The sequence below is a fragment of the Enoplosus armatus genome, chromosome 7 (genome assembly GCF_043641665.1).
Source record: "Enoplosus armatus isolate fEnoArm2 chromosome 7, fEnoArm2.hap1, whole genome shotgun sequence".
NCBI lineage: Eukaryota > Metazoa > Chordata > Actinopteri > Centrarchiformes > Enoplosidae > Enoplosus > Enoplosus armatus.
Genome location: NC_092186.1, coordinates 13,811,624 through 13,838,701, shown reverse-complemented (window position 1 = coordinate 13,838,701; position 27,078 = coordinate 13,811,624). Strand labels below are relative to the sequence as shown.

The following is a 27,078-nucleotide window of genomic DNA, read 5'->3' as shown; positions in this document are numbered from 1 at the left end:
AATGACTCATTATGAATGGCACTTTTTTTCCCCTCTGACTGCGTTTGATATTTTGAGTAGCTATATTTGTACTGTAGAGCACACTGAGTGATCCGATTTTTCAAAGTAAATCTTGAACAGAACTTCACCCACACACACACCAAATGGCTCGTCGGTCTGCCATAAATGACTGATAAGATGTTCCTTCTTTGCTTGGAAGGACAGAGTAACACTTCCACTCAGTTTACCCTCTATCTCTGTCTATTTAGGAGTCTAGCTGCCTGCCAGCAATAGCTCGGGACTGTGTCCAAACATAATCATGATATTAGCTAGATCCTTATTTATGTGTCCCTACCCATTCATTTCTCCTCTCTCTCTCTCTCTCTCTCTCCCTCACTCACTCTCACTCTCTCACACACACATCTCTCATCCTTCTGCTCAGCCCTATTACGTATGCATACATCCTTCCCACTCCACATATTTCCAATCTTCCCCAGTTAGCTACAACAAACATTACATTTACATATTGATTTCGTAGTTTTAGTCAATGTAAATATGCTGTCATTACAGTAAATTTGAGCTTCTGTTAACATAAGCTCGTCCAGATCTGCGCAGATTAAGGGTGTGATTGCATAATTAATGTGTGCGCTACATATTAATTCCCCCATCCCTCTCTTTCTCTCAACTCTTCCTCCTCTCCTTGGGTTCTGAGCCCTGATTAAGTGCCTGCTTCGGCCCTTAAGCCTCCCATTGATATTCAGCCGCACAGACCCAGCGTTTGCTCAAAACGCTACTTAACCTCACAGCTTATTGTAAATGAAGCTTCCAAAAGTTGATTCCCCCACCTCCTCCTCTCTACGTGAAGCACACAAAGTGTCTGCGTTGCATCGTTCATAGCGTCTCCGTCACCGCTGTAAGCTACTGAGCGAGCTACGGTGCCAGTCTAGGAAGTGTGACCCTCCAGGGCCTCTTGAACAGGTTGTGTCTTCACTGCCAGGTCCCTGCTCACAATGTAATCACAACATGACATACACTGTGAGAGTGTGAACATCTCAGACCAGTGATTATCTGTAAACAACTTGTATCTGTCTTAACATTTTTAACAAGTTGTTACGACTGAATAGATAGATTTGTAGATCAATAGTTCAGGGGTCCAATCATTCATGCAGTTGGAGGTGAGATGTAATGGAATAATTTTACTTCCATGTTGTAATAATCTGAATTTCAGTTAAAATGGGAGAATGTTTCACTGAATGTTGTTAGAACTGATACAGATAGAGGTAGTAGCGTAGTTTAGGAGCATTACATAGTAAATCAGTCAGGTTGCTGGCACAGCCTGTAATTGATATGAACTGATATAAACTGTAATTGATATGACTATAATCACTATGAAGTCATGTCTCAGCAGATAGACAGAGACAGTGGAGTAGCCAAATGCAGAAGTAATCCAGCAGCATCTGCTGAAGAGGTAGTGTATCATGATGCACAATAATGGCTCTTTATAATTTGCTTTTTTGGCTTGAGAATGAAAGTAGTTGCAGTGCTGGTCCCTTACATACAGCATTGTCCACACTCTGAAACAAAAGAAAACTTTTTTGAAAGCCAGAAAACTCAGTACCTTGAGTAGTTGATGTTGGTCAACAACCTTTCCAAACCTGCAGATGTGGTCAGTATGTCACTGTAAAATCTTGCTTGCTTGTAAGGCATCTCTAGGGTTTGTAGTTAGGAAGGTGCTGAAGGCTCTCCTGGGTTTATTTTGTAATAGCTGCCAGGTTTGTTAGCAATAAGACAGATTGATGGACTCCATGCTGTTACTGTGCAGGTGGTCATAACTGTGGTAGCCTGCTGTGCTGAGTGCAGCTCTGGCCAGGCTTGTTAAGACACAACCAGTGAAGTGGGCGACTAGCCCCCAGAGGAGGCACCCACCTCCCTGTGGGCCAGCAGGCTACCACTAGTTGACAAGTTTCAGCTTGCCCTTTACTTGACTGAGTTGCTCTTAGTGATAATGTTTGTTTTTCTGTCCCCCCTTCTTTTATTCCTCTTGCATCATTATTCTGCCTTGCTAACATGTTCTTTTTCTGCATCAATTTCAATTTTTTTTTAATTTCCTTTTACTGTGTTCATTCCTATTTCTTACTGTTTTAATTTTTCCCTCCTCATTCAGTGCTCTCCAAGAGTCGTTAAACCAGAACTTCCTGCTGGTCATCAGCCACCGTGAGGCCCAGAGGGACTACAGTCTCAACTTCCCCGGCTCCAGAACCATACAGGAGGTATGACACCAGCATGCATGCAGACACAGGACCATACAGGACATCAGAAAGTCATTTTATATGCCCAGACACACACAAAAGCTCTCAGTAACTCACCCTCAGACTCACATACATAATATTATTGTACCTGATTCTAGTTTCCCGTAACACAGCTTTCATTCCATTGGCCAAACATTGCTAGTCTATCTCAGCCATCGATTCATTATTCATCACAAATGATCACATTTCCGAGCACATAATTACTCTCACAGCTGCGGTCTGGTACAACCCCCTCTTTTTCTCCCCACTCCCCCTACGCTGCGTCTTTCTCCCTCTCTCTCTCAGCAGTCTAGGAGGCGGTTTAAATACTGAACATTGTTTGATCTAGGCATGCGGGAGCAATGGAAAGAGACAGAGTCCATTCATTTCCTTCATCTGAAACTAAACAGTAGATTTGGCAGCCTATGAAATATTTATAGTAACTCAAACTGGAGCCAGTGGGAAGGCAGTACACCTCTCTGTCCATCGGTTATTACTATCACAGCTGCAAATGGATTAAAGCTTGAAGAGCATGAAAATATATGTGTCTGCTTGCTTGCCTATGTAGATGAGCAAGTGTGTGTGCCTGTGTCAATGTTTGGCCCCATGTGAGTTCAAATCAGCACTCCCCTACACACACACACACACACACACACACACAAACACACACACACACAAACACACACATACACACACACACACACACACACACACACATACACACACACACACATACATACACACACATATAAACATATTACAGCCCTGTACTGTCCTGCTCTAACCCCCCGTCCAGAGGGAGACCGGAGCAGGCGTCATTTGTTATTCACAATGTGTAGCCTGCTGTCACAGGTGAAGGGAAATAAGCTCCTCGAAGACTGATCAGGTAGGATAGACAGGTCCCACTATTGATCGTACCTAACATGCTAATGAAGTCATTGTTAAACCATTTGCACGCAGTATATGGCATTGGAAATATTGGTCTTTAGTTGTTTTCATTCCTGTGGCAGCTTTACATAATTTGATTTCCTGGTTTTCAGTTTTCTTTTTTTTTTCTTTATGGTCTCCATGTTTTACATCCAGCTAATTATTTACTCTCAAGTAGCATTGAAAGGTGTTCCTCATAAGTTCTTTGCTCACTGCAGCTTGGGCCTGGCTTCTCAGTACGGGTGAAGATTACACTAATAATAATCAGGCTACTAGCAGGGCTTGTAATGGTGTTAATTGAACAGATTAGTACAACCAACATCTGAACTGGAGGAGGCAGCTCGCCTCCCTGGTTTTCTCCCTCTCCTCCCTTGCTCTCCTTTTTCTCCTCCCTCCGTCATCTCTCTCTTTCTCTCTCACCCTCTTCTCAGGCAGATGGTTTTGATGAGCACCCACTGTGAACCTTAAGTGTTTCTGCTGGGATTACAAACACTGGGGAGGGGTTCCTGTGGTGTGGGAGGGGGGAACCATGGACACAGAAAGGAGGCAAAAGACTGTTGGCTTGGTGGGGGTGCTGTAAGAGGCCATAGGGGATGGAGAAGGGACAATGTGGGCTTAAACAGGCCTCCATGTCGCGGTCTTTTCCTTACGCATGCTTGTCTTTAGGCATCTCAAGGCCCCCTGCAGTGAAAATGAGGCCCAGAACTTTAACCTGCATAGATCTGGACTCTGTTTGCCCCATGTTGACCATGCTCTTTATATATTTACTCTTTAGCCAAGGAGCAAGCATCTTTCCTTTTCTATTACTGTAATGTGTTAGGAATGTGTGTCATTAAACCATGTGCACACACAATGTAGGGGATGATTCAAAAGGTTCAGTAGCCAGTAAGGAGAGCCACAGGTGCAAGTACAGTTTGTAGAGGCAGTCAAATAGTAGTCATGGATGACCTCAGTGAAGTTGCTTTGTGATGCTCATAGTAAAGACGAGGAGTTAGGTTGTGAAATGTTTAGATAAAAACAATAATAAAAGACACCAACACATGTTTTTTTTGTCATCATAAGAAGAAGTAAGAATGCAACAAAGAAGTAACACCATATTCAGCCAGCCTAACTCCCCTTTCTGCTCATACTGTGTCCACTCACAGACACATATGGACTCCACCACAGAGCACCTTTCTCTCCCCACTCTCCCTTTTGTCTTAGCTCAAGACTAGCCGATGGTCCCTGCTTGTGCATATCAATAGGGATAGAGTCCTGTCTTCTTGTTTGTCTTTGGCAAAGGCTCTGGCTTTGCCTTGTGGCTCTCAGGGAACTGCCCTTGCCCCTCCCTTTCTATTCCTTCATTCTCCATCTCTCTCTCCCAGTGTCCCTTCTCTACCTTCTTTCTTCTCCATCTCTAGAGCACAGGGCTGTGTAGACTCTGATTGGCATTACCAGACAAGAGTGTGGGGGTAAGTTGCTGGCTAGCTTCTGAGCTAAGCTGGAGAGCAAATGTTTGCCAGGGACGTAGAGGGTAGAATAGGGATGGCTGCTGGTTTCGGGTTGTCCGTGACCAGACCAGTTGTCCTGGGGATTTCCCTCCTCTACTGCCCCCCGGGGCTGGGCCTGGGCCCCATCCCTACTCTGCAGCTGGGAGACATATAGGAACCAAATGCAGACAGGGCTACAGAGCTGAGAAAAGGAAGGTTGGATCGAAAAAAGGAATGAAAGAAAGGCATCTGGTGCCTAGGGGAGACGAAGAAAGAGAGAGAAAGAGAGAGAGAGAGCGCTTGTGACTGTTTAACGGAAACCTTTCCTTCTCTTTGATTTGCTTCCAGCCAGGGATTACAGGCAATTGGCATTTACAATGATTGGATCATTAATTTTGCCGTATTGCCCAGCAGCTCAGCACCACAGCCAGTCTAGCTAATGTTGTGTATAACTGGCTCGTACACCCCTACCTCATCTCAACAACACACAAATCAGCAGCGCTATAAATCCTGTTCTGCGCTGTTAAAGACATTTCCTTTACATTTTAGCTTCTGTATGTACAAGTCAGGTTGATGGATACTTTTTATGAGCCCCTGGAGTCTTTCACCATGTTCTTGCTTCTGCAAGTTATACAGCCCAGTGTACTCAATTGTTGTAGGTCAAACATATTTTATCTAGTTAAATCTAGTCAATTTGTTAAAATTTGCTACTGAGAGTCATGGATTACATATGATAGTTTTTGATTTGTTGCAGTCTGACTCATCAGGTTGTGGCAGACAGGGGGCAGCATTAGACAGTATTGCTCCCTGTATGATGGCTGCTGTGGCCAACACAAAACTGCGGGGGGCTGCAACAAAAACTTCGGCTACCTGGAGAAGCTAGGGCAACCCTATTGTGAGGTTGCTATTTTTTCTACTTTGTTTGTCTTTGATATGGTTGCATCAGGTTCTCATAATAGCACCATGCTTTTCATATGGTCAGAGAAGGCCTGTGTGAATGACTGCCTGCAGATTCGGGTGGTGTAGTTTCAGGTTGGGAGGCCTGGTGTGTAGCTGTGTTTTCTTTCTGTGGTGAGATCAGGTTGTCCTCTGCCAGGTGCCTTTCACTGTCTGTCTCCACTCTCTTCCTCCTCCACCTCTCACCTTCATTCTCTCTGTGGTGGGCGTTAGTTTGTTGTTTCTCTGATGCTGCTTTAACCTCTGACAGCAGCCGCTTCATTACTAGTGTTTATGCCTCTCCTTCGCTCCCTTTTCCCCTCTATTCATCAGCTGGCCAGCCGGTCAGTCAAATCCCTGTAGTCCGGCTGGTCAAACATTGATATTACACTCTGTAATAACACTGGCCACCCGCTCTGACCCTGGCCTGCTATCCTGGCCATAGCTTCTCTTCATAAGGATAGGCGCCGAACAGTGTGGTGTGGGATTTACGATAGAAAGACAAAGGATGGACTGTGCCACTCATTTATTATTGTTCTTTTATTTTTTTTCTCAGCTTGTTTGTACTGTGAATTGCTTTGCTGTGCCAGGCCCAGCACAAATAACACATCATTTCTTTGAGAGATTGATAACTTAGATAGAATATTTACTGTTGCCTTGATAAAGGGATAAATTCAGATTTAAATATAATCATCTCTGCAAGCAGCCCATCATACGTTGTGTGCTCTCAGACACCCACACAAGTACATATACAGATGTGTAGTAATATTTGAGTATTAAGGTGTAGATCTGCTTGCGCAGTCTCCTTAGTTCAGTGTTTTGTGACTGCTTTCCTGCTTTGCCTGACATTGGCTTTGACTTTGTGTTTGTAGCGGTCTTTAAGTTTCCACCTCCATGACCAGCAGCCCTGCATGTGCCCAAGGATCCATCTCTCTTCAGTGCTTTTTACAAAGACAGGATTTGACCCGTGTGTGGAGGGATCTTTGCTCCACAATTGACAGTTTTCTCAGCATCAGTGTCCAGCCCTGCGTGCCTGAAGGGCAGGATTCTGCTGAACAAATGCACTAGAATCCACGGCCGCCAGCGCTCAGACGCCGACGGGGCTTTGATCACCTTCGGCTGGCGCACATCAGGCTGGCGTTAGGGCTTTAAACCAACAACTCCCTGGACGGTGTAACACGGAGCTCGTGGGACAGGCGCTGCTGGCTGCTAACTGTTTAAAAGCACGGAATGTTATTAAGTGATGCAGATACAGCGTCCGCGCATGAATGGGAAAAGAGAAATACTGTTCATTTCAGAGCGTGGGGCTGTTGTTGCTGGGTATTAGCTGTGGCATCTGAAGAATGCTGATAACACTGGCTGTCTTTTTTTATTTTTTTTGTCCTCCTCTCTCCTTTTGACTCATCTTCTCCTTCATTCTCTGCCTCCATCCTTCTTTTTCCTCATGCTGCTGAATGGAGGACACTTCGATGCCCTTGCTATGATTTACTACATTGTATTTACTGTTTTAAATTAGTCGTGGAAATATTTTCAACTTCCAGTTTTAATATTACTTAATAATGAGAGGATGGTAAAGAGAAATATAAGAATTCTTAGTGGAGATTTATAGTTTAGTGGTGTATAATGCTTTTTTATTTGACCTTTTTGTATCATTAGTTTGTGTTTGTCTGATTTTAATTTTATCTTTCCTTTATGTTTGCAGGTGAAGAGGAACATTTCAGACTTGACCAACATCCCAGTCCGGCATCAACAGTGGGAGGGATGGCCTGCGTCAGCTTCTGATGACTCTGTAAGAAGCACAGTCACACAAAAACATAATCAAAAGTTTAACATTTGTCACTCAGACTTACTCTCTTACTCTTCACTTTTCTGTGTACTGTAAATGTTGCCTATACGGTGCCCTCACTGATTCTTGGATCCCAGACAACATTCTTAAAGATAATTAAAAGTCAAGCACAAATGGTTCACAGATTTTTGATTTACATTATTGTAATACTTGCAAATTGCAGTGGAAACTGTTCCACACTCCCAAAAGGCATCTGTCAGAAGCATGAGAGTAAGATGTTGAAGCTAATTAAGATGTCAAAGACGGTTCCCATCCTGTGTCCTCTATCTGTGGACGTTAACTCTCACATCATTGAGTCCCGCTGACCTCTCCCGTCCAGGGTCGCTCTTCCCAGCTATTCACCCTGCACACAGTCAAGCTGATCAGAAGCAGCCCTTATACAGAACCTTGAAGAACCTCTGACCCCTTTTGTCTCACCCCTTCTTTGACAGCATATGTGTTCCCATGCTAATTGTATGGGATGGTTTATCATGCTACATTGAGGAGCTGTTGTGCACACATTCTTGCGTTAACCCCTAGCTAACGTTTTCCTTTTAGATCTATGTGATTCTTGTTTGGTTTGGAGTATTGGTATTGACTTGGTTTCACTTCTTTTCCAAGTGTTATCATATATGTCCAATGCCAGAACTGGCTCTACTGTAGCAACTAGACGACAGATTTTCTATTTATTTATTATAAGTGGTAGTGCATTTGTGATGAATATGGATGACCTGTTTTCTATATACAGTGTTTTGGTGGATACAGTCTATTCTATATGTCACCCATGTTCATGTTTCATTTACAGTTTTTCCAACTCAAAGTGAATGAACAATAACTGCACCTGTTTTTTATGACTGAAAGTAAAGCCTGTAGGATTAACAGTGAAAGCAAATACATTACACCATGAATGTCCCTAACAGGGCAAAGGACAAAAGGTTATGCATCCTTTCACTACAGAAGATTGTTTGCTTTATTTTGTTCCATTGCAGCTCAGAGCATGCAATTGTAAAGCCGGTAACCACCAAACAAACCATACTGCTATGATACAGATTTGTCATTGTTTGCATTATCTTTGTAGACATCCAGTTATGTGATCAGGACATGGTCTGGAATTGCAACAGAAATAGTAGTTCTAATCTGAGAGCACATTGTGGGCATGTTGTGTAGTGACTGACCTCAGTGTTGTGCTCATGTATTATGGCACCAAATGACTTACTTTTCCAGTTTGCAACCACAGCATGCAGCTTGTGCTTTATAACTTTACTGTTCACACTAACTGAGGAAGAGAGGTAGCCACAGACATTTTTTAAAAATGGTGTGTCCAGCTGCAGTAGACTTAACTAGGAAGTTGTGATTCTTCTGCAAAAATAGAAAAGGAATGGGAACAATTCGTCAACCTGTTTTCAGTGATCAAATGAATTTCTTTTTGTGAATTTTGGAATACACCATTTTTAGGACAAAATGTGTTTCCCTTACCTGAATACCTTTTGACTGATTTTTGTTATTTTGGCTTCAAATTTATTTTCCTTATATAATCTAAAATAATATTTTTAAAAGATCTATGATTATATAAAGGAATTGCATAATTTCCATAATTTCCTTTAAATGTCTGTATGTTTCGCCTATGAAAAAAAGGTATTAAAGCATTTTGATTGTATTTTTCTTCCCAAAAATATGTGACCTAACCACTAAAAACCAAGTAAACCCTACTAATCTCAATGTAATGTTAAGATAAGTAAGGATAAAGCAAAATAATTCAGTTTTTGACATTTATATTTTTGTGATCTGTGTTCTGGACATCAGAGAACCTCAGATCAGCAACCTCAGCTCAGTTACCCCCTAGGTAGCAGTGGATATGATGGCCAGGGATCATGAATAGATTGCTGCTCATTGTGGCATCATAGGCCCAGTTGGCACCTGGCTAACACACATCTGCAGCGTCTGTGTTTCCTGGATGAGGAGATATTAAAAAGCACAGAGACAGAAGTGTAATAATGGCCTCTGCTCCAGCCGCAGCCCTCTTATTGAAACGTCTGAAGGTATTAACAGAGAAAGCCCAGGGCTTGGCTGGCCTAGCAGGCGGGTAGGGAGCCAGTGTTAGTGTCTAGCTCATTAGCCCAGTCTCATCTCCCGGGGTTTGGGCCAATAAACATGGCAGCCAGAGGCCCCAGATTACGTTTAGCTCTGCACACTAGCCCGCTTGCAGTGGAATCGATTACTACTTAACTCTGCTTTGCCTTTAAATGCGTGATATAACTGTGTTTGCCTGCTTCCATTTACGTTTGTGTGTGTTGTGTGTGCATATTTGCAATTGTGTGTTTGCAAATGTGCCTGTCTTATTGTACACACTGTCTTTGGCTGGTTATCGAACCTTAATACTCTTGGAATACCAAATGAGTTGTGTCTGTAGCACCAAACTTTGAAAACGTTGCATTGAAAATAGCCATTGAATTCTTGGTCAAATTGTTGTCTTCTTTACTCCTTTTTTTTAGGTCATATATTTCCTGATTTTTATCAGTTTCTTTTAACATTGTTAAAATGTGTATTTAATTTAAGTAAAGTTCACAACACTAATGTAGTATTTTTGTTATTGGTAGGAAAGCTGTGACAATACCAGCGTAGTTGCCTTTAGCATGGATGCTGTAGCATTTGTCTTGGTAGTTCCTTGTTCAATTCTCAGACAGGTTGGTTGCGGGAGTTGCTGTGTTAAACAGTCATAAGTGAAGTTGTAGATATATTTTTTTGCAGGCGAAAGACGCACAAATGTGTTTTTTAATTCAGTTCATCTAATTGATCAACTTGTTCAGAGTATCAACTGTCAGTTGTTCTTGTGTTCTGAGAAAGATATGGTGAGTGGTGGCATTGTTTTATTTATGTATTTTTGGACTGTAGGAAATTAGTTTGTCAGAAAGAAATTCTCACCTTTCAGGGAAACCTGTAGTTATGTGTTACGTCACCCTCCCTGAAACTGTCCACTCAATGTGTTTCATTGTTTATTGTGCTCTGAATAATTCAAGGCCTTATGGAGAGTTGAAATTGGATCAGGATGGATAATGCTCAAGTAGCACTGAACAACAGATCAGTTTATTCAGTGCACTGTGTTATTGTATGTGGTGTTAGACCAAGGAAGTGGCACAAAGTGTAGTTGAAGCAGTAGCAATGTGAGGTGATGCTCATTTCTAGCAGACAGATTGTGTAGACCTGGGTCAAGTACTGGTTAGCAGGCAGATTGGGTTGACCTGGGTCAAGTACTGGTTTGAAATATTTCTCAGTGAGTTCCTCATAGATTGATTAGAAGACAGCTTGTAGTATTTGCCAGAGTAGCCAAGTAGAGGATCATGTGGGGAAACTGTTAGTCATTTTTGTATGCGTTTGTTTTAGCCTTTCTTTTTGATAGTCATCATGTTTACTGCATAACAGCAATCTTGATAGTTGTGGAAAAGTCCACTTTGCTATAGTTAAAACTTGATGGAATTCAGTTTTCTCCAAGTAGATTAAAACAAATACTCCAGCGTTAGTTGCAAATACCATGATCTAGCTCTGCCTTCAAATTCCTCCTGATTCTTGTGGCTTTGGCAAAGCTGTTCTGAAGTGCTGAAGATGATGACAGAGGTCTTGGCAACAATTGATTTGAGAGCCCAACAGGACATAACTTCCTGTGCTGTTTGAAATATGCTGATTGAGCCTCTTCCCCTGCTTCCTCTATCTCCTTCTCTTCTTCTGTTCCTTTGCCTAAACAATACAGCATGGAGAGTTTCCACACAGGCCTTCTCTCATTGGAGCTGTTTTGATTGGCAGTCTTTCCTCCACACCTGTTGGAGTGATTGACAGCCAGTGAGACATCCTTATTACATCCACTCATCTCTTCAACCCCCACCACCACCACCCACCCTTCCTTCTAGCCAGTAATTGCTGACATTTATGCAGTGTTTCATGGTGTTTGCTAATGTATTAAAGCTGCGGCGCCTCCGAGGTGCCTTGCCTTGTAGGCCAGCACCTCCCTCCATTTCCCAGCTGGCATTAATGGAATCCTCCTCTACCTGGTAGGGGCCTATGAAACCGAGGGTTTCTTTAGGTGGGCCTGGTGGTTTCCATAGCAACATGGCTCAGCAGTAAGCTCAGGCAGAGCCCCCCCGGTGTGATTGGCTGCCTTCAAGTGACATTCAGCACCAAGTTATTCTGTCTGTCTCATTTTTTATCTCTTTTAACTGTTTTTATGTGTTCTGTGAAGCTCACATTTCACAGAGATGGCTGTCTTTATTTGAGATGGAGGATGTTCCTCCTCATTAGCTCGGTCACCTGCGTACGAGCATAGAGCATAAAGGCACACCACCATGCAGGATGGAAGAGATAACACCTTAACGCCCACTGTTAAGTATCCCACTGATCCAACAGTCATTTTCTATGCCTACCTTAGCCTTTAGCTCTGTATTTGTATTTGTATGTGTGTACATACATTACACGCACTGTGCAGGACCCCAGATACTAATCTTCAGCAAGGCTCAAAAGAGCCTGAAACAAGGAAACCAACAGGTGTTAAAGGTGGGGCACACTGGGCCTATCTTCTTTTTTTTGCCTTCTTTCTCCCTATCCAATATTATTTTTTGTCATGTTTGCACGATTTCTCACCAGTACTTCTTCCTCTGTCAATCTCCTTTCCCTTTACTGTCCTTTCTCGCCCACTTTTCTCACTGTTCTTCTTGCCCCATCGAAGAGAAAGTGGAGTAAGGTGGTACTGTGGTTGTGGTTGCTGTCAGTGCAGCTGTCAGTAGTAATTATCTCACACTCACAGCCAGACACCTAATCCAAACACTGCCCACAGTAGAAAAGAAAAAATGAAACACAGAAAGAATGAAGGGAGGGAAAAAAGGGTAGAGAAGAGAAGGGAAGAAAGGGTTGAAGAGGGGAGGGAAAGGAGGGAGGGGGTAAGGGAGAGAGAAAATTCTTTCCCTGTATCGGCCCCTGAATGCTTAGAGCCTCAATGCAAGTGTTAATTAAAAGAATCCAAAAAAGAGGAGCCAGTTCCTTTGTGTGGAGATGTGGGAGAGGGTCATTTGGGGGGGTTAACCTCATCCCCCCAACCCTCGTGCCCTGCGGCGCTTCAGCCTTGTTTCCACGTTTTACCACTGAGCCGCCAAGCTGCACTTGTGTACCTCAACATCAGGAGAAGCCATTGGGTCAACGTGAGGAAGAGGACTGAGAGGCACTCAACTCATTTTTTTTTCTCTTTTCACCTCCCCTCCTTGCATCCATGTCAGTTCAAACCCTCCAGGCTGTCTTTGACAGGGGAAGTGATCAACTTTATTTATACACTTATTAGGCCCTCAGACGAAAGCCTCTCATTGTGAGTAGTGGGGGTAAAGGGTTTATGGGGATCTTCTCGGCAGCCGCTGTTAAGATTCTCACGTTTGATTGCCACTCGATTGGGGAATAGACAGAATAGACTTGGGGCCATGCCTTCACATCCTTAAGGCTCAGACCCTGTATGTCTTTGTCTGGCTCAATACCTACAACTCTCTTTCGGTGCTAATTCAAGTCTCAGGCCAGGCACCCATCATGTCTCAAATGGCTGTAGCTTTTCTTTCGTTTAACAAAAAGTATTGCTAACTTCCTTTACTTTTACAGTTAGGGGAATTATGTTTTTGTTCCATTACTTTGTAAAGTTCTCTGGAAAAATATGAATAACACAATGATCTAATAAACAGGACCAGAGCACTAAATTAGTTAGAGTTAAGTTACATGAGCAAAGACGAGGCAATTCAGTTAAGTGTTCTTCGTAGGTGTTCCAGGGATACTCAGCTGTCCTTGCTGTGACATTTACACACTTCTCATTGTCCTGAGTACACTCGCTACTAATTGGTAATACATAAGAAATACAATCTGTTTCTCTGTTACTTTGTTTGGGGTGACTGAGTGTTTAAGGCCACACAGGAAAGGTCCTATATTCATATATATATTTATCATCTGTTCCACTGTGGCTTGTCTCTTTAGCTGTGATGTCATTCTTGGTATGTGTAGTTTCAACATTGCATCGCAGTCCAGCCACTGCTTTTTTTGAGCAGTTTCCTTTGCTTAAGACAACATGGAGGAGGAATACTCATCAGGATATTATTCATTCTTAAACTGTCAAGGGAGATACTGCGTTTCTCATATCTTCTCTTTGGTTACTGAGCTGATGGGAATTTAAGACACAGTGGTCAATATTATAATCAGTATATGCCCCGCCAACGTTTTTTGTGGGCTGCAATAAATTGTAAAATGGTTGTTCCTCTCCTGGGTATCAGTTTGTTATCTTAGTTTAGGCAAACAATTAATATAATTTCAAATTTGAAGTGTGTGTGTGTGTGTGTGTGAACAACCACATCCAAGGGACAAAGAACATAGTTGCACCTAGGGGTGGGCAATATGAATAAAATCCTCTATCACGGTATATGCCATTTTATATCACAAAATATATTGTGATACAGTATATTTTTTGAAAAATCTATCAAGAAACTGTTTATGGATCCAAAACCCGGACAGGAATGTCTGTTTTTGGTTAATCCAGTGAACACACCTGACAAATCAAGGTACTTCATGACATCGCTGCAAAAATCATATCAAATTACTGCAATATTACCACAAAGCAGTCCTGCTCATTGATTTGTAACATTGCCCAAAAGGGTCTAATACACTCAAAGTTATTATGGATACTATGATATAAAGGTTAAGGTCAGAATTTCTATTATATGGTATATATCGTCATATTGCCCAACACTTGTTTTGGTCTTTTGGCTGCAGCTAACTTGCCTCTCAAAATTGAAAAGATAAGGTAGTGTGAAAAGATGGAAAATAATAGATAGTGGGGCACTTTGTCCAATGTTTTAGTTCTTATCAGTGCCCAGTACACAGAAGTACTCACTAGTAAGTCCATGTTGCTGACAAGGTCTAGTGGTTACACTGTTCTCTCCTGCTATAGAAGCTGAGGCCAGCATGAGGAACCACTCTATTTTAAAAGAGACAGAGGGAAAGAAACTCCCTGCAGTCTGTGTAGCCCTTTTCAGACTCAATTGGCGTTGCATGTAATCGTCTCTTGATTCAACCATGTCCAGCTGCTCTTTGTGTGTCTTAGCACCTGACAATGGAGCAGATCACAGGACCTCTGCAGGGGACGAGCAGCTTCTCTTCCTCTTATCACACCCAGCCTGCCTGCCCTGCCCCAGCCCTGTTGTTTAGAAGTTCACTCTCCCAGAAAAGTATTTGCATCTGGGTTTTCTGCTTTGCTCTTAACAATTAGTGCGTCAGTAGATATATTGTTGCATTATTGTGTCAAGTATCATCAGTTGGTTGTTACCAGTCTTGCTCTTGGTGGTCATTGTTGATAGCAACTAACAAAGGTGTCTTCATGTTGAGAAAATTACATGAATCGATCTAAAATCTGCCGCTCCACTTTTTAAAAGCGAGGTATCTTTAGTTTCACACTATGTCCTGCAACCGCCTTGCCTGTATTGTTGATGTCCCGTGGGGTCTAAGCCAGGAGACACCAGCTGTAATGAGTCCCTGCTGAACGCTGACATTTTCAGTCCTGGCTTTGGCTTTGGCAGCTCATTAGTCAGATTTTCTCTTACTACAAACCACCATCAGACTAACAGCCACTGCAGGTGTACAGAAACCTCATCAAGGTTAGTGATTAGTGAGGTGAGCAAGCCTGAGTGTGAAACGTGTAAAGTATCTCATGATACGGGCTATGCTTCTACAGCCTGGGGAAACCTACTCCTAAATAGGCTAACCAAAGTATTTGAGATGGTACTATGATGTGCAACTTGAGAGCCAGTTGTGAGGTTTGTTTTCTTCTGATTAGAGTTCAGTCTTTGCTGAAGAGTAGTAGTGAGTGACATTTACCATCACTCACTCCCAGATGAACAGATAGGACTCAATTTAACTTGATGGTAACTTTGAGTGGACAAAGATTAATCACATATGCTGCAAGATCTCACATAACTGGTTGATTATTAGACTAGACTTAATCACTCTTTCATTATGTTTTCTGTTTTTAGATGACGCTAGCTGTCTCTGGGATCAGCTATCCTTGCCATCACCTCAGTGTTTGTCGAAGGTCCTCACCAGCCAATTCCCAGGAGCCCACAGAAGAGGTATACACACATAGACACTCTCTTTCTCTAAGGATCTGTGCTGTGGATTAATTTCTCCCTTGGCACTGTGTATACATGCAAACTCTTAATACATGGTAACGAAATGCTTCTGCTAATTACTTCTGTTGAAATAAGTCTGGCAATTAATGAATAATTTATGTTTACAGTGTGCGGATGTCCATATGGTCAGCGACAGTGAGGGGGATGATTTTGAGGATGCGTCAGAGTTTGGTGTGGACGATTCAGAGATGTTTGGAATGGGCTCCTCTACCTGTCGGAAATCACCTATGAGTACGTACAGTAGAGCAGCTTAATAATGTTCGATTAAGTTCTTAATTGTAGCTCCAGGTATTGTATTAAATGCCAGTGACAGGCATTCAAAACTTGGCCATAAAATTATTTTTGTCCCCTTACAGTGCCAGAGAATAGTGAGAACGAAGCTGATGCCTTACTGCACTTTACTGCCGAATTTTCTTCAAGGTGAGCTAAGCATCAGGTGCTTTTCATATTAATTGATTGAAATCAAAGAAGGCTGGCATGCTGCAATGTGTCTGTTCTGTGTGTCCTGTAGGTATGGAGAGACCCACCCAATGTTCTTCATCGGGACTTTGGAGGCAGCATCTCAAGAAGCCTTCTATGGCAAAGCCAGAGATGTAAGTAGGCTGATTGACTGTTTGGGGCCTGATAGGAAGGCTTTTAATTTATTAAGATACTATAATGGGTATTTATTGCAATTTATTTCAGTGCTGATGCAACCAATGTTGGCTTGTCCTTCTCTGACTGATGTCATTCCTGCTTGGTGTAGCCTTTCCGCTGCTTTTTTTGTTTTGAGAAGTTTTCTTTGCTTAAGACAACATCGAGGAAGAACACAGACTGAGCAGGATATTATTCATTCTCTATCTGTCAAGGGAGATACTACGTTTCTCATATCTTCATTATTGAGCTGGTGGGAATTTAAGACACAATGGTCAGTATTATAATCCTTTTCAGTATATGCCTAGTCTACTCTTTTCCAGGCTGCAATAAATTGTAGAATGGATCTTCCTGTCCTGAGGACCAGCGAGTTGAGTTCGTTATGTTAGTTTAGCAAAAGCTCTATGTAAACACACACACATACACAATGTAAAGATGGAATATGATAGAAAGTGGGGTACCTTGTCAGGGGTTTTGGTTCTTATCAGTACTCGCCCGTCAGTCTACATGACACCATGAAGAATTCTTACTGTGATCTTAGCAGCAGCGGACTGAAAATAGCTCTGTATATAAAAAATGCAAGGGAGTGGTTTATACTCCTATGAGGCAGACTTTTTCAAATGGGAACGTACTATGATGTAGTTTTCTCCTCAGTCTCAATGACTGTTGCTACACTGTTCATACAACAAGGTGTTCTTCCTGCATTGTGTTCTTGCATATAGTTGATTGACAACTGCACTGCAATGTGTTTCTGGTGTACGTTGATATTGCGTTGTGGTAAACGTTTAGCCAGGTTACACTTTTTGCGAATATCCCCTTTTATTTTTGCTGGATACCTCCGTGTTGGCAGCCCTGCTGTCTCAGGAGGTCCTTTCTTTTGTTGGTCTGAACGCAGCCTTATGTGGCAAATCCAGAGATGCGTAAGGACCTATACAGGGACTAGACACACAATATAAACACCAAGAGGAAAAGGATGTAACTCTGAAGTAACTTCTTAATGCTTCTAAACACTGCCTAAAATGCAGGACATATTTGGCCGAATGCCAGTTAGCAGTATTTATAACAGATGAGCAATTTGGTTACATCATGCCTCCATAGAGGCTAAACTTGCACAAATAAATATATAAAGAGGACAGTCTGAAAAGTCATTATGGCATATGCCAAACACAGACAAACTTAACTGACAAAAAGGAATAGCAGGCATTAACAGTATTGAATAACTTTAATTCAAGGTTGAAGTCCTTTTTCATACAGTGTTTACTGTAATTTGTCTACCCCCTGTGTCATGCTGTGTGTGGAGAAGGCTTTATAGCCACATTGATATCATTTCATCAAAACCCTCATCATATTTTCACGCTGACAGCTGAGGCTTTATTTTTAGCTGTCCACTTTTCCCGCTTGTTTTTTGGCTTTTGTCCTTTTAAGGATGCTTGTATCAACTGACAGCTTGTGTGGATTACAGCCTTATTAGACTGTGAGGACACAGCAAGATGTTAGGGGGGTTCAGATCACCAGGCACACAGAGAGGGAGGGAGGGTGGAATAGATGATGGTAGGGGCACAAATCAGAGAGCGTGGTCTGAAAGGAGAGGAGAGTGCAAAAAGTGAAAGTCAGATGAAGAGACTGAGTGAGAAGAAAGAAGGGAGTAAAAGCATGAGAGGTTGCAGGATAAGGGTTAGGGATGGAGAGAGTTTGAAATAAACAGAGATGGAAAAAACCTAAAGAGAAGCTTGGCGTCTCGCCTGCTTCCCAGCTGATCTCCTCTCCTAAGCCAGCACAATATGGCCGATGTCTCCCTGGTGTTCACACACTCTGTACTGTACCACTGTGCTCTACACAGCGCAGGGGCGAAATAGTATTCATTTTCACTGTATTATGTTTTATTCTGGGTGAGCTTGATTTAGTCTGCCAACTGTGCCGTGGTTAGAATGGCTTTAGGGAAGCTGGATATGTGCAAAGAATTTTGCATGAAAACAGAAGCTATTTGGTCTGTTCTGTGTTTGTCCTGTTTTGTCACAAGCGTCCTAGACGACAGGCCAAAACATGCTGCTTTTGACGGTTTCATTACACAGTAGCATATGTGCACGATTACATCGTCCCTTCCTCCATCTATCCAGCCATCCTATGCTTTGCTCTTTGCTTCCATTTGAAAAGGAATCTAGTTTTTGTGTCCTCATCGTAGAAAAAGCCTATTTCATTAAGGGGATATTGGAATAGGGCAGATTTGACTGAAAGGGGACTACTCGGTGGGTTTATAAACAGAGGAATCAGTCTCACTCCCTCAAAGCCTGGGAGAGACTAATCACTAAGCAAAACACTACATTTGATGAAGTGTTTCTGAAGGTGTGTGTTGGGGGACTGTTGAGATAGACTCAATCCATCCTTAATGAAAATGCTTTGGGCTGCAGAGCTGAGCTGAGCTGAGCTGAACCCTCTTGGGGATCAGTGGTTAGTCAGAGCGTACAGAGAGATAGGCCACCCATCACTAACCACGATCCTCACTAAATCCCCATCAACGCAGTGGTTAATCACTCTAACCCCACTCTCCTCCACTCTCCACTCCTGTCTCCTCTCTGCCACACACAAAGACACATCAAAATTCATAGCCTTGCTGGAGACGGGAGTTCAGGGATTTATCACTGCCAAGTATCCGCTTTAAAACCCAGCAATAGCCTTGCAAAGTCAAGAGGAAAGAGCGCCGGTGAATCAGAATGGCATATAGATCTATTTATCGGATCTCGGGCTGTAAATCACGAGCAACACAACCAGCCATGGTTTATTGACTGCACCTGAAATGATTACTCTGATGCTTAAATAGCTGGATTAAGAATTAAATCAATGTAGAGTGTAGAGATGTAGGAAACTCAAGGCATGAATATTTCTATATGTGAATATATTTAACCTACATTTTATCCTCCTAACCATCAGTAGATGGCATGCATAGCCAAAAAATACCTACTTAACTTTTAGCATGAAATTCAAAGCTGACAGTTCATTTGGTTAATTTCTTCACACTTTGGAAAGAGTTCAGAATGTATTGCTGAAAATACATTTTCAGCAGGGTGTGGAGAGCCTCCTGTGTGGTTGGTCATCGATCTGAATGTGTTTTCCCACTGTGTGTTCATGGTCATTAGATGAGTCATTTGAGCTCTTTGTTTTGAAGTGTTTGCTTTTGCAGACTGAGCCTGACATCTGTAGAGCAATCGCAATCTGCACTCATCTGTCCGTCTTTCTCTCTGTGCCTTTCAGTGCATGTCTGTATCTCATTCACTGGTCTCCTCTAGCCCTGTTAAACATACCGTACCTGTGATTAAAAGCCTCATCTTTATGTGCTACAAGAGTCATCCACAAAAAACTGGCCTTTGATAAATCTTTTAGCTGTCTGTCAGGACACAGATACCACTTGATCCTTACAGTTCCCCTTGGAGTTTTTTAAGAAATAATTCCATGACAATGTCACATATTGTTTATCTGTTTGTACACACGCTTTAAATTTCAGGTGGGTGAGAGTGACAGGAGGGATTAAAGAAAGATAAGACACTCAGAAAAGGTTACATAGGACCTGGACATACTGCAATATGAGACCAGATATCATCTGGGATTTAGGTTCTATTAATATCAGCTTTCCATTAAATGCAGAGGGCTCTTCACATCTGTGAGTGTGACTTCTTGTAGAGTGACACTTTGTAGTTGAAGGCTAGTGGGGAGGATAGGTTTGGTTGCATTGTGGGTTTTTTAGTAAAAAGCTGTGTTCGTGCTATGGGCACTGGTTTTTCTATTCCATTGAGAAAAGTTTTGAGGGCGCTATAATGTGTACATTTTACATTTTCAAATAAAATAGCCAAAGTAAATATAGTGCACCAGTAAGTAAATCTGCAGGCAGCCTATGATACAGCAAACCTGCATGAAAAATGTAATTTCTGTAATTACCATCACCTTCTTGTTTAGGTTGCATCATTTGACAGCGATGTACAGAAAGGTTTTTTTTTGGAAACATTATAGAAATAGAAATATATTTTCCCTCCATGGCCATGGAGAATACCTGATTATGATTGGTCAGAGAGTATTATCATCACTGTTGTTGGCAAGTGACAGTGGTATAAGTGTGATAACAGTACAGTTACAAGTGTAGGGGGTTAGTAGCCTCTGTCTCCTGCTGTATCTTTCAGTGATTGTATGATTAGCCCTTAAAACATATCTAAGAATGTTATTCATTCATACTTTAAGCGTTTCATAAGGTAAAATGGCAGATATCACCTCTGGATGAGGGAAATTAAATGCCAGTTATTATTGTTATTAATATATTATATGCTTTGATTCAAAAATATTGCATCCCACGCTGTTGGTAGGAGTGTTTAAGTGAGCTGCACCCAGACCGTGAATGTTTTATTTTTGTTTTTGTTTTTCTTTATATTTGGTCAATAGTGGGACCAAGAGAGTAACGTGTTGTGATGCCTGGACCAGAGGTCACTTAAAATCAAAGAACAGGAATAATCTGAAGCAATAAGCTATTAATCAATTTAAGTATCTTCTGTAAGAAGACTAGTAGAAACTATTAGAGCTATGACAGAGTCAAACCCTCTGTACTTTACGGTTGGGTCTGTCCAGTTCAGCTTGACTTTACTGTGGTGTTGAATTCATAGGGAGGAAAGGCCAAAATCCAGGATGGTAGCTACAGTAGAGTGCAGTGAATATTATCTGTTTTATTCTGATCACAGATATTCATGTTTCCAGAGGCCGCATTTAAGGGGGCACCACAACACTATACAAAATATTCAGTTCAAGCCAATGAGGTTTTGTTTCGCTAGAAATTGGCATTATAAGTTTGGATGAAAAATTATATATTTTTTTAATTAAATGTGGTGATGACTCAAATTCTCTGTCGATCTACCTTCAGAGTAAGAGTGGCATTGATAACTCAATCAGAGGCTCAAACTGACTTGAACGCTGCTACTGCGTGAAATCTTTGGTCTCTCCCTCACACACAAAGCAAGCTTAGATTTAGGTGAACAGGTGTGAGGAAGGGCTATGGGGTCACTATCTAGCTCAGGTTGGACCTAGTAATTTAGCTGAACTGAAGGATTTGCTCCTCCCTGCTAAGACAGGCAACACAAAAGATCTGACTTGAAAGCAGAGAGGGAACAGAGGGGTATGGACAGTTTAACTAAGATGAAGGAGTTCAGTTTGCCAAAATGCCCACTTTGATTAGTCTTTACACTTGGTCTAATTGAGCATGCATGTGTGTGAGTGTGAGTCCTTCACTTGTGGGTACCACACAGTTAAGTTCTGCGCATGTGTGTTGGGACGTCAGTGTTTTAAGTGTGTATCAGGTTGTTTTTTTTTTTCATGTTGTAAAACTCTCCCTCCCCTCACACTCATTCCTCTCTCAAGACTGAATTTGCTTGTCTTCTCAGCATGAGTGTTTAATCTTTTCAGGCCGTTGAATTGGCCCGATGAATGAGTCCCCAGCTCCTTCTCTCTAGGAGCCCTGGAGATTATTCTAAAGCACTAATCGTTGAGCAAACACAGCAGTGCTCTCCCATTCCCATTCTACACAGGCCACAGTATAGCACAACTTCTTCTTTCACTTCCCCTCACGTTTTACGCCCTGAGTAGATGTTTTTGCTTTTTGGCGTACGTAGCCTAGATTACAGCTCCTGAGAAACAGACCTCTTGACTCCCCCTTCACAGCCATGGTTAAAAATGCACTAAGCAGAGACTGAGAGAGTTTTTCTTATTTGTTCTTTTATAGCAAGAGAAGTGACATGTAATTTAGAGAGCATTATTTCCAACATTGTCCCCTGGAACCTTTTATGTTTGTGGGTGTGTTTGTTTTTTAATTAGATTGTCAGTAGGGAGAATCTGCCAGGCTTATATGATGGTGTCAATATCCTTGGATTTGGAGCTTCGTCAATATTGTCTGGCCCTGCCGCTACTAACCTGAACAGGCTGCTGGCATTTGGTGTAAAATAAATAGAGTGATTTGTCTGTTTTGTTTTCTCCATATCTTCATCGCCTCCAAGAGAAGTTTTATTTACACCGCTCTCCATTTGATTTTGCGTGGTATTTGCTTTTTTTGCCAGTTGTGGCCTTGCTGTGGTCTTTCGAAGTCATGCTGGCTCTGCACCCTGTGGTCTTTCATGTCATTTTATGGTCACGTAATGTGGAAATGTCTCTCCAGTGATGAGACACCCACGCTGGGCTGAGAGATCTCACACAGTACAGATTAGCACAGATCTGAGAGCAGTGGATTTTTTACATTACATTTTTATCATTTCAAAGACAGATTACAGATTTGATAGTGCATTATATTCTGAGGTGTTTGTGTTATAGGTCAGACTTGTAATCTGTAAAGTCTCTTTCCCTCAAATTTAAAAATCTGTGCATCCATCTATTAACAGCCAACTATACTGTTTGTTGTTTCACTCTGAATCAGCATCAGTAGCAATGGCCTTTCCACTTTAGCAAGACAAGTGTCCAGAGGGAGTCAATGGTACATTTTGCTCACATCTTTTCTTTCTCTAACTCTTAACTCTCTTTTCTTTTCTGCTCCCCTCCACAGAGAAAGCTGCTTGCCATCTACCTCCACAATGATGAAAGTGTCCTCGGCAACGTCTTCTGCTCCCAAATGATGTGTGCTGACTCCATCGTCTCCTACCTAAGCCAGAACTTCATTACATGGGCCTGGGATGTCACTAAAGAAGCTAACAAAGCCAGGTACCAGAGTCAGCCAGAGGGCTGTTTGATTATTTTCAGGTGACTTGCTGGTCACAGAGCTGCAGGGTTTATCAGTTATGTCATGGTGTATTTAGTTCCCTTATCTCTTATTTACTTAACATTGCAGTTGTGGTATGAATGAAGACATAACTGAGTTTAATACATTCTTTAGTTTACTAATTCTGTGATATGACTAATACCATATGACTAATAGGACTAACTCCTATTAGTCATATCACAGAATTAGTTTAATATATTCTTTCGTTTACTAATTCTTTGATATGACTAATACCAATAATACAGTCTGTGTCATGGGGTGGGCACAATAATGTATGATATACTTATATATATATATATATATATATATATATATATATATATATATATGTCACAGTTGTAATTCGTGGTGCTCTAGTACTGGATTGCATTGTAGTATTGGGTTTTTTGGTTATTGTGTCAGCCCCTGCTGCTACAGCTGTATTACCTGGTAGTTTTTCAGTTTCACTACAAACACTAGATACAGTTTTAAACTACAGTCCATGAAACATTGCTACATGAGTGACCAGGAAGGTTTTAACAAGACTAGTTTAGAAGTTATCAAATCAGATATTTAAATGTAAAAACAAAGGTGAACATATGAATGATTGCCCATATCTCAAATATAACAATAACACATGGATTCAGTTGTAAAGCTGAGTCCAGTGGGTATTCCCTGGTCTCTGAGTCTCATAATGAAGCAAGTGAGAAAAACGTTTTGATAGTCAATCGGATTGATGTGACGAAACTGTAAGACGCAGATTGTTTAAAAAAAGTAATTGCCCTTTAAACAGTGAATGAATTCTCTGGACCTCTCAGAGATCCTGTCACCTATCAGAATCATACTGAGTTTAGTATTGAATTTTGCTGTAAAGTTAAGTAGAGCAATAACTGAACCTCTAAGCCCTGACTGCATGCTTAATCCTTATGTTTTATTTATATATGACTTACTGTCTGGAGGAGTGGACTGTTTGCATAGTGAGTTGTATCTAATAAAGATGATATTTAATGTATTTCAGCAGGAGAGCCGCTTGATTGTGTGCTCTGCAACCTGCCAGAATGCCCTGTTCAGGAAGCTGTGTCTCTGTCTTGTTCTAGTATCATTGTTTTTGATGCTAGAGGAGGTTAATGTAGTTTTAATTAGTGCTCTGTCCCATCCTGCTACTTACTGTTATATAGTTATTAAAATGTTAAGCCTCCAAAGACTGAAGATGAGGTCTTTTCCTTTTCAGTATGGACAGTGAGCTTTTAGAAATTTATCTAAAATATTAGTGTGGACGGAACCTCATTTGACACATAAACAGCGTTTTCAAATCTATTCGCATTAGTGTGGACATGTCCTTAATTGCTGGCATTCAACTCTCACTCCATTGCTCACACCCTGTATCTCTGTCTTCTCATTCTCTCTTCTACTTCATTCTCTTTTTGAAGCTCGGAGGTTGCATGCTAACAAAAGGCGTTGTGTTTGCATGGTGAGGCCCCTGATTGGGCAATCTTGACTAAGCTGTCTGAATAGAGGGTCAGTGGGAGACGAAGGACTCCGTTGGAGTCCAAACATCTCTATATCTCCATTTACGCTCAAAGTCCTGGTGCAGTCCCAACAGCCTGTGTTGGTAACTGGCCGGTCTGCGCAACACCGTTTATTACACAGGTCCTGCTACTAGGATGGATATTTTTATCTGGATAGTAAATTTAGTTGTAAATACATTTGAACATCTTAGTTTATAATGTGATAGATGATCAGATCCCCTGCAGGTTCAAGTATAGAGCTGTGGAGAGGTGGAGGTAAAAGTGGACCTGCTGGGGGTTTGATTGGGTTTGCTCATTACCATTGTGCCCAGGGCAAGCCTCATTTCTCTCCTACTTCCCCTCATCTTTCTGCTACATCTTTCCTTCTCCTCTCATTTCATTCCTGATCCTTCCATCTTTCTTTATTTCCTTTCTCTTTATCCCACTACCTCAACCCTCTCCCTCCAGAGTTAAGCCTGCCCTCTGGTAGCAGCCATTTAAGAAAGACTCGCACCCTGACCTCACCCCTCCATTATTTCTTTTAAGGAAATTCCCTCCTTCCTTCATTCCACTCTCTTTCTCTCTCCCATTGGCCTCCTTTGCTTTTTGCCCCAGCTGAGCCTTTTTATTGCACATTAAAAGGCAGGCAACATCTGGAGCTTTTCATCACACACAGCTAGTCACAGCTTTGCTGCTAACGCATGCATGCACATGTGCACACTCACTCACTCACACATCCACTGCTTCCCTGCATTCTCACGCTCTCTGGTTGATCCAAAGTGACTGGTGATTGGCATCAATCACACAGGCTGTTGGAAAGGTATCCTACTTTTGTGTGTGTGTGTGTGTGTGTGTTGAACCTGCTGATATTGGAATGTGCCTGTTGCTTAACTCTCCGTATTCTCACAGGCCTCCCAGTTAAATGATTAATTATGCATAAATGCAGTTCCGCTGATTGGATGCCAGTGTAATTGTCACCCAGGGGAAATGAATTTGTTATAGCGTACAGGCGCTGTACTGTCATTGCACATGGCAAATATGGAAACTATCAGCAGATAAACACACTGAAAGTAGATCATTTTATCAGTGTGTGTCATGCTTCCTCAAATCGATTACACATATTATTCCAAGTAAGGGATTTGTCAGTGATTTGTCAGTATACAAGGGCCTGGCACAATAATATGAACACCTGTACAACGTAGTGCAGTGCAGTACAATGACCCAGCAATACAGGCATGATTGTTAATGACCTTTGAGTGTAATTTGGCGTCTTAACCGCTAAGAGCAAGGACAAACCAACATGCAAACCTGTTCTGTGTACACTTGACTTCCCCTCTTGACATCCTCCTACCTGAAAACATTACTGGTTGAGAACGAGAACAAAATGTAATTTTCAAATCAAAACATGTCCATGTTTGCTCTGAAACAAAGTGTGTATGACACAGTGAGCTATCAGAGCATCCGGTTCCCATACACACTCCCATACAGGTGGCTGGCAAAAACATTCCCTGCAGTGCTACTGTACTAGCCTGACTCATCAGCTGCTCAGTGGAGCAAATGTCAGGTCTAACCAGTCGACTCACATCTTCACGCACTGCTTTGATGTGAAGAAATGTGATGTGGCAGACCAGGGAAACATTAACTATTTTAGCTGTCTGGATGTGCAGTGAGAGATGGAGATGGGATGGGTGACAAATTAGAAGCTGTCAATCACATTAACCATTGGAGCAGAGCCTTAAACCCACGTTAGCTGCAAGTTCCATGCAGGTGTTTCCTCTACATTTAGTTGCCCCTGAAGGATGTACCACAGGTCTGGTACAGACTAGGACAGACTACATTCTTTACCACGTTATGTTATGGCTGGATGCGACTGTGCTGAACTGTTCACCTCAGTTCCTGCAGTAGCTTGACTTCCTCCTGCCCTCAGTGTCGTGTCCATACTTGTTCTATAGGTTCATATCCTGGTTACTGCATTTCTGTCATTTTTTGATACAGTTTATACATAGTAGGTTTAGGTTGTGTTTCCAGGTCGAGCAGTTCTTATGTTGTGATGATGTTTTTACCTGAACTGTCTTCCTTAGTTTTGAGATAGAAACCAAAGCAGGTTGGCTTGTGTTTGATGGGAGATTTAAGATTGGGTTACCCTTCAAGTTAGTGTCCATTGTTCCCTGGCCTTTCATTACAGGTTAGAGTTTCCCTGTGGGCTATTGTTATGGTCTGCCTGGGTCGAGGTCTAAACAGGGACAAATGTGAGGACAAAATGATCAGTAGGATTTAGGGTACTCAACTTCTTCGTTGCTAGATGTGGGTCACTCAAAGTTCAACATTTTGAAAAGTTTAGTTCTAGTCATATTCCTAAAATATCTTAAATTCAGTTCTACTTTGAGCTCAGGTGCTGTAGCTTCCATCCATTTTTTCAGCGTATACTGGTACAATTATTACTTTAAAAAGTACCACAATGAGCTCAACTACTCAATTTCACAGTTTGAGAAGTCTGTAAGTAGCTCCCTCAGCTTTGGCTTCATGTTTTAATGAGTTACACCCCCTCTCAGACAGCATACCCTCCA

General features: G+C 41.9%; 1 protein-coding gene across 1 annotated transcript in view; it reads left to right on the top strand.

The window, feature by feature from the left end:
• faf1 (Fas (TNFRSF6) associated factor 1) overlaps positions 1 to 27,078 on the top strand; it is a 57,473-nt gene that overhangs the window by 13,469 nt on the left and 16,926 nt on the right. The window contains exons 7-13 of the mRNA XM_070909066.1: positions 2,144 to 2,249; positions 7,302 to 7,388; positions 15,461 to 15,556; positions 15,724 to 15,847; positions 15,973 to 16,036; positions 16,128 to 16,209; positions 22,812 to 22,966. Of these exons, the coding sequence (XP_070765167.1) occupies positions 2,144 to 2,249; positions 7,302 to 7,388; positions 15,461 to 15,556; positions 15,724 to 15,847; positions 15,973 to 16,036; positions 16,128 to 16,209; positions 22,812 to 22,966 (714 nt within the window). The remainder of the gene's footprint in view (positions 1 to 2,143; positions 2,250 to 7,301; positions 7,389 to 15,460; positions 15,557 to 15,723; positions 15,848 to 15,972; positions 16,037 to 16,127; positions 16,210 to 22,811; positions 22,967 to 27,078) is intronic.